The 8,497-nt window shown below is 47.6% G+C and overlaps 1 protein-coding gene across 1 annotated transcript; it reads left to right on the top strand.

Moving 5' to 3' along the window:
• The first annotated feature begins 123 nt into the window (after nt 1-123).
• On the top strand, nt 124-7,120 carry wdr74 (WD repeat domain 74). The gene is made up of 4 exons (XM_033977274.2): nt 124-503; nt 2,345-2,558; nt 3,377-3,676; nt 6,186-7,120. The coding sequence occupies exons 1-4, from the start codon at nt 124-126 to the stop codon at nt 6,588-6,590; spliced, it is 1,299 nt and encodes a 432-aa protein (XP_033833165.1). The 3' UTR covers nt 6,591-7,120.
• The last annotated feature ends 1,377 nt before the right edge of the window (nt 7,121-8,497 follow it).

Genomic DNA, 8,497 nt, shown 5'->3' with positions numbered 1-8,497 from the left:
CATCACGCAGCGACCCAGGGCGTGCGGTGTGCGTGATCCACGCTGGTCTCGTGCTTCTGTCTGGTTTGGAGTTGACAGTTGGTTTATTTGGGATTATCCCCGTTTTCCTGCCTGGAGGAGGTGATGTCGGTGATGGACGCGTGGCTCGGCGCGGAGACGGGGCTGCTCAAAGGCGTGAGCGTAAGCCGGAAACAGGCGGTAAATTTCAGCAGCTCGAGCTGCCTGGACCGCGCGCAGGAGGTGCGGGCTCTGAGCTGGGCCGGTCCCGGGGAGACGGAGCTGCTCGTAGGCTCGGCGGACGGGCTCGTGAGGACGTTCAGCGCGGAGAAGGGCACGTTCACGTCCTCGCGCCGCTGCGGGGAGCCACATGAGGGCTGCTTCAGCGGTCTCCACGCGCTCGGCTCTGCGCTGGTCACGTGCACAGAGAAAGGAGCTGTGCGCGTGTGGAAGGAGCACAGTGACGTGCCCGTGACGGAAGTGCGCGCCGGGGAGCACGTGCACAGGTGGGTCTGGGTCTGGATCTGTCTGTGATGGATCTATTCTGGTCCAGCCTTTGGTCCATCACCCCTCACAGACAGATGAGGGGTGATGGACTGCCAGACTGACCCTCCACAGACTGCCAGACTGACCCTCCACAGACTGCCAGACTGACCCTCCACAGACTGGCTGACCCTGATCCCTCACAGACTGGCCGACCCCTCACAGACTGGCTGACCCTGATCCCTCACAGACTGACCGACCCCTCACAGACTGGCCGACCCTGATCCCTCATAGACTGGCCGACCCCTCACAGACTGGCCGACCCCTCACACACTGACCGACCCTGATCCCTCACACACTGGCCGACCCTGATCCCTCACACACTGGCCGACCCTGATCCCTCACACACTGGCCGACCCTGATCCCTCACACACTGGCCGACCCTGATCCCTCACACACTGGCCGACCCTGATCCCTCACACACTGGCCGACCCTGATCCCTCACACACTGACCGACCCTGATCCCTCTGACTGGCCGACCCCTCACACACTGACCGACCCCTCACACACTGACCGACCCCTCACACACTGACCGACCCCTCACACACTGGCTGACCCCTCACACACTGGCTGACCCTGATCCCTCACACACTGGCTGACCCTGATCCCTCACAGACTGGCCGACCCCTCACAGACTGGCCGACCCCTCACAGACTGGCCGACCCCTCACACACTGGCTGACCCCTCACACACTGGCTGACCCCTCACACACTGGCTGACCCTGATCCCTCACAGACTGGCCGACCCCTCACAGACTGGCCGACCCCTCACAGACTGGCCGACCCCTCACACACTGGCTGACCCCTCACACACTGGCTGACCCTGATCCCTCACAGACTGGCCGACCCCTCACAGACTGACCGACCCCTCACACACTGGCTGACCCCTCACACACTGGCTGACCCTGATCCCTCACAGACTGGCCGACCCCTCACACACTGACCGACCCCTCACAGACTCACTGTCCCCTTAAAGGATTAACTCTTTGATGGAGGGTTTACCACCTGCCGGTTTCCATGGAGATGTTGTTGCATTGCCTGGAATAATCCATAGCATGGCATTAATGGATGATTAATGTTATTTCCATGGAGACCAGCAGGTGACTCAGTCAGGTGACATTACGGGTCAGATCTGCAGAGAGGCGTGCCTGTCTCTGCTAACATTCAGAATGTTTAAGGGATCCTGTAGTGTAAATTGAATAATGGCTAGATTAAGGAGTTTAAAGTGATATTGTGAAACATTCCACTAGACAATAACATCTCAGAAGGTGAGAACCCTCCTCCAGAAAAGTTACATAGTGGATCTTTTAATACTATTACAAATCTATTGGAGCATGAGAGCTATGAGCTTATATACAGCAACAGGAGACAGCCCCCCCATTTCTGTTTAAGGAAGGCTTCTCTTTCCTAGCAAAAATAGCTTACTAAGCTATTTTTGTTAGGAAAGGTCTCCCCAGAAATGGGGGCTTGAGACATAATCGCTCCTCCATCTACAACACCATCCTCAGACCCAGAGCAATGAGAACAATAGGGTAGTCTCAGCTGAAACTGTAGACAACAGCTGTTTACAGTTTCAGTGTGGTTAGCCCCTCCCCTCAGACAGATTTAAAGGCAGTGGCCAGCAGCATCTGACCAGAACTGAAGAAGAGACTTGGATGAGCAGAGAAACGTCTTCACTCCTACAAGATTTGTCCAGTTGACAGATTTAACTTCGTTGTTTGCTGTTTTTGATGATGTTCCATCAGGATGTCATCACTGTTTCTAGTACAGGTCAAAGGTCACAGGCTCATGATATCTTCCCTCAGGATGCGTCAGAGCCCCGTTGCACCTCACAGAGTGGCCACCGGGGGCAAGGAGACTCCTGTGAAGATCTGGGACCTGGAAAATCCAGACAAGCCCATGTTCACCGCCAAAAACCTGCGCGACACATGGCTTGACCTACGGCAGCCCCACTGGGTCAGAGACATGGCCTTCATCCCAGGGACAGACAGACTGGTCTCCTGCACTGGATACCACCAGGTGAGCAGACCACATTTAGACCTGCTTTAGTCCTGCTTTAGATGTGGTTTAGTCCTGGATGTCACGCAGATTACACAGCAGCATTTCAGTACTTGGTACTTGGCATTTCACCCACTAACCCTAAGTTTGCGGGTTTCGTTCCAGCTCTGACCAGTGCGTGCTGCTGTTGTGTCCGTGGGCAAAACACTAGAGGACTCTTGTATTTATTTGCTTATTGTTTCATTGTCTGTCCGGTTATCTACACATTAAGGACCTAGAGTCATGTGACAGTAAGCAATAATACTCATTCATATTGCACACTCTAAACGCTCAGGTTGTAACTGTCACCACAGTTGCCCCGGGGCAGGCTGACCAAAGCACCCCTGACACCTGACCCCCTTACCACATTCACACATAACTGTGTGCACTGGAACCTGCACCTTGGATCAAACCGCAAACCTTCTAATTTGTGGGGTCTAACCACTAAATAATAAAGACCAACGTTTTGTCTTGTAAATTATTTTAGTTTAGTTACTTTTAGTGTAACAATGTGTCTGATACGATCAGGCGGTGGTTAACTGTCTGTCTCATGAGCAGACGTCCAAACTATGGCCCGGGGGCCAAACAGGGCCCTCAGACACATGTTTCAGGTGTCCAGGTGAATTGGCTCAAATTGCCATAAGCAGAACTTTTTATTTAAATAAAACATGAAGGGGTCACATAAAATGTTCCACAGGTGCTCTCCGAGGATCCAGGGTTCGGGTCAGTCGTAGAGTAGTAAAAAGGGGGTATTCTGCCTGTGATTTTCCAGGTTCACGTGTTTTAAATGTGTGTTCCAGGTTCATGTGTATGACCCCAGCTCTCCGCAGCGCCGGCCCGTTCTGGAGGCTGTGTTTGGGGAGTACCCTCTGACCGCACTGTCCCTCCCAGTGGATGGACACACAGTTGCAGTGGCCAACACTCAGGGACAGATGGCGCTGTTGGACCTGAGAAAAGGCCTGGTGTGCGGTGTCCTGAAGGGGGCGTCAGGGAGCGTACGAGCGCTGCAGTGTCACATGACCCTGCCCCTCATCGCCTCCTGCGGCCTGGATCGACACCTGCGCATCCACAGTCTGCAGGACAGGAAGCTACAACACAAGGTATGAGTCAGATGCCCTCCCATCGTCCTTTATCTCTGTGTGTCAGATGCCCTCCCATGATCCTACATCTTGAATTTTAAATGCTGCTGAATTTTTAAACTTGAACGTTTGAAATATTTTCATTTAGAATTGGTTGAGTTTTTAAGTTCAGTTTGTTTAAAAAAAAATACAAAAATCACCTTTTAAACATATAATAAAATAAATAAATAAAAAAAATATATATATCTATAATATATATATATATATATATATATATATATATATATATATTATATATATGTGTGTGTGGCCAGGTGTAAAATGAATAGACCAGACACCAGCAACTCCAAAAAAATGTATGTGGATTAATTAAGATTTAAAAAAAAAACATAAGACAAAAGTAGTGGGTTTATCCTATAACTAAACATGGAATAACACTACTTAGTTTACATTCAAATAGCAACAGTACAATAGAGATGGAATTACAGTTTAACAGTGAACTTCAACTCACGTTAAAATGGCGAACAGACTGCCCAGAACAACTGAGCACTGTCCAGGGTTCTTCTGTCTGCTATCTCCCCACTGAATCTATCACAACTGTACAAGATTGGTCACTAAATAATTACACTGAATTAACTTGAAATTAATTCACTTTTATTGTTCATGCCGTCGTCCCGTCTTCCATTACGTGAGCTGTTACACATTTCACAGAATGGAAAATCTGAATCCTTGGGTCTACAACTAAATGAATAATCTTAAAATAGGACACTCATTACAGCATTACTTATCAATATTAAAGATTATTTTTGTGCTCAACCCATTCAAACTCACATTTTTACTCTTCAAACGCACCGTTTTCTGTCTGGTTCTCATTGAGGCACTTGGCTGTCTGCCGTTGATGACATCACGCGTGCGACTTCAAGTGACTACTGCATTACCAACATAGTACAGTGACATCTAGTGGCGAGGCCGAAAATTGCAACTACTACTTGTTAACTTGGATTTTGTTTTATTTGACCCGGCTACACATACACTCACCTAAAGGATTATTAGGACCTGTTCACTTTCTCCTTAATGCAATTATCTAATCAACCAATCACATGGCAGTTGCTTCAGTGCATTTAGGGGTGTGGTCCTGGTCAATCTCCTGAACTCCAAACTGAATGTCAGAATGGGAAAGAAAGGGGATTTAAGCAATTTTGAGCGTGACATGGTTGTTGGTGCCAGACGGGCTGGTCTGAGTATTTCACAATCTGCTCAGTTACTGGGATTTTCACGCACAACCATTTCTAGGGTTTACAAAGAATGGAGTGAAAAGGGAAAAACATCCAGTATGTGGCAGTCCTGTGGGCGAGGAGGTCAGAGGAGGTCAGAGGAGGTCAGAGGAGGTCAGAGGAGGTCAGAGGAGGTCAGAGGAGGTCAGAGGAGGTCAGAGGAGGTCAGAGGAGGTCAGAGGAGGTCAGAGGAGAATGGGCCGAGTGATTCAAGCTGATAGAAGTTCAACGTTGACTGAAATAACCACTCATTACAACTGAGGAATGCAGCAAAGCATTTGTGAAGCCACAACACACACAACCTTGAGGCGGATGAGCTACAACAGCAGAAGACCCCACCGGGTACCACTCATCTCCACTACAAATAGGAAAAAGAGGCTACAATTTGCACGAGCTCAACAAAATTGGACAGTTGAAGACTGGAAAAATGTTGCCTGGACTGATGAGTCGGGATTTCTGTTGAGACATTCAAATGGTAGAGTCAGAATTTGGCGTAAACAGAATGAGAACATGGATCCATCATGCCTTGTTCCCATTGTGCAGGTGGTGGTGGTGGTGGTGGTGGTGGTGTAATGGTGTGGGGGATGTTTTCTTGGCACACTTTAGGTCCCTTAGTGCCAATTGGGCATCGTTTAAATGCCACGGGCTACCTGAACATTGTTTCTGACCATGTCCATCCCTTCATGACCACCATGTACCCGTCCTCCTCCTCTACGTCCAGCAGGATAATGCTCCATGTCATAAACCTCGAATCATTTCAAATTGGTTTCTTGAACATGACAATGAGTTCACTGAACTACAATGGCCCCACAGTCACCAGATCTCAACCCCATAGAGCATCTTTGGGATGTGGTGGAACGGGAGCTTCGTGCCCTGGATGTGCATCCCACAAATCTCCATCAACTGCAAAATGCTCCTCAATTTGGGCCAACATTTGTAAAGAATCAGCTCCTTGAATCAAAGCCACATAGAATTAAGGCAGTTCTGAAGGTGAAAGGTCAAACACCGTATTAGTCTGGTGTTCATAATAATCCTTCAGGTGAGTGTGTGTGTATATATGTATGTATGTGTATATATATATATATATATATATATATATATATATATATATATATATATAAGCCTCGACCACAGAAGAGAATAGCCAATAACTCTGTGCTCCTCAGTCACACAGAATCAGAACTGTTCTTTTCTAATAAAATAGACATTTTACATCTGTGTTTTAACTACTGTTTTTGAAAATGTGTTTGTTTTAGGTTTACCTGAAGTCTCGTCTGAACTGCCTCCTGTTCTCGAGCAATGACCCAAACGCAGAGGCCAAACCAGTGAAAGTGAAAGAGGAAGAGGAGGAGGAGGATGAAGTGTGGGACAAGATGGAAAGCGTGCACGAGGACAGGGGCGCGCACGAGGAGGACTGTGTGCACGAGGACAGGGGCGCGCACGAGGAGGACTGTGTGCACGAGGACAGGGGTGCACACGAGGAGGACTGTGTGCACGAGGACAGGGGTGCGCACGAGGAGGACTGTGTGCACGAGGACGACTGTGTGCACGAGGACAGGGGCATGCACAAGGAGGAGAAGGTGCAATATACAAAAGGAAAAAACAAAAGGAAAACAGACTCTAAAACAGGTCAGAAAAAGACAAAGAAACAGAAGAACTGAAGAGACTGTAATGAGCATGAGACGGAGACATTTTGTGCCTTTCAGGTTTGTCAAAATATTGAAAATTAGATAATACTCGAAACCAAAGCTAGTATCAAAATTAGGGTTAGGCTCCATCTGATCCAAGTTAAGACCGTGAGCTCTCTGGAGTTTTAGCAGTGACTGGACACTTTAATCTGCTGTTTCAAAGAGTTAGGCTCAGGACTATCGCTGTTCCATTGCTCTGGTCTTCTCGGAGTCACTGGGAGCACACACAAACAGGCCTGAGGTTTAAGATGCTGAGATGGCGCTGGTCAGACTCAGGATTATTTCTGTCATGGAACAACTTCAGGCTTAAAGTTACCATCTGCAAGTTTGTTTATTTTTTCACCAGTAGCTGGCAGATGATGTTCCTAGTTTTAGCTCAGGATTTCTGAAATAAAATCATTAAAGTAAATGTAAACTCTGGTACCAATCCTTGTACCAGAGTTGAGAATGTGTTTGTATATCATCCAGAATATTCTGATGTAAATAAAAAGTACAAAAACTTCAAAATGTCAACGTTTTATTTAAAACAACACAATACAAACATTAAACATAAGCTGTCTGAAGAGGACCCGGGCGTGCACGAGGCCGAAGAGAGGGGCGTGCACAAGGCCGAAGAGAGGGGCGTGCACGAGGCAGAAGAGGGGTGAGTGCACGAGGCCGAAGAGAGGGGCGTGCACGAGGCCGAAGAGATGGGCGTGCACGAGGCCGAAGAGATGGGCGTGCACGAGGCAGAAGAGGGGTGAGTGCACGAGGCCGAAGAGAGGGGCGTGCACGAGGCCGAAGAGATGGGCGTGCACGAGGCCGAAGAGATGGGCGTGCACGAGGCAGAAGAGGGGTGAGTGCACGAGGCAGAAGAGACGGGCGTGCACGAGGCCGAAGAGGGGTGAGTGCACGAGGCAGAAGAGGGGCGAGTGCACGAGGCAGAAGAGGGGGGAGTGCACGAGAATGAAGAAAGGGGAGTGCACGAGACGGAGAACGTTCCCAGGATGACAGTAACATAACAAAAGCTCTGCTCCTTTGATGAGTCAGTAACAATCACTATGATGCAAGACTTCGTTCATCGTTAAATAAAAATTATTTTCTCAAAAATGTCTGTGTTGTTGTTAATGTAACTGCTTTTGTATGTGATTCTTGGTTGCTCTGCTGACAAGTTGATGTGAGGTTCTATTGGTCAGTTCCTGGTCTGCTTTGGAGACTGGCTCTAGTCAGTGGACAGTGCTGTTGTTTTACTCTTGTTTTGGCGTGGGTTACAGCCGATAGTAGTCCTTGTGTTAAGAAAATAAACAACCACCAAAGATTCAGTTGGAAATAGAGCTAGGGATCATGGCCCACTCAGAATCTTGGTCTAGTCCTGGTTTAGTCCTGCTCTATTCCTGGTTTAGTCCTGGTTTAGTCTTGGTTTTGTCCTGATTCAGTGCTGGTTTAAACCTGGTTTAGTCCTGGTTTAGTCTTGTTTTAGCCTTGATTTAGTCCTGGCTTAGTCCTGGTTTAGTCCTGTGTAACTCCTGTTACGAATAAATTCATTAATAACACCATAAGTCAACAGCAAGGGTCAATAAATAAATAAATAAGATAATTAAAACGTAATTAAAATAGCAAAAATAAAATAAAATATAATAATAATAAAAAAATAACCAATTTGATCATAAAATATGAATATTATTTGTAAAAGTAATTTGTGAGTTTTATTATTTTGTTTTAAGAAAGAATATTTTAAACTTTATTTCTTATCCATAAAGTTTTCCAAATGCCCCTCCCCCACCCACGAGGCTGCGTACAAACCTGTTACGTCAGTGAGCGAGCACGCGCAAAAGAGTGAACGAGCATGCGCAATGAACGAGCACGCACAGAGAACGAGCACGCGCAGCAGAGCAGCATTC

The sequence above is a fragment of the Periophthalmus magnuspinnatus genome, chromosome 13 (assembly GCF_009829125.3).
Source record: "Periophthalmus magnuspinnatus isolate fPerMag1 chromosome 13, fPerMag1.2.pri, whole genome shotgun sequence".
In the NCBI taxonomy this organism is placed as follows: domain Eukaryota; kingdom Metazoa; phylum Chordata; class Actinopteri; order Gobiiformes; family Gobiidae; genus Periophthalmus; species Periophthalmus magnuspinnatus.
The sequence above is the reverse complement of the archived record's forward strand: the minus strand, read 5'-3'. Positions and strand labels throughout refer to the sequence as shown.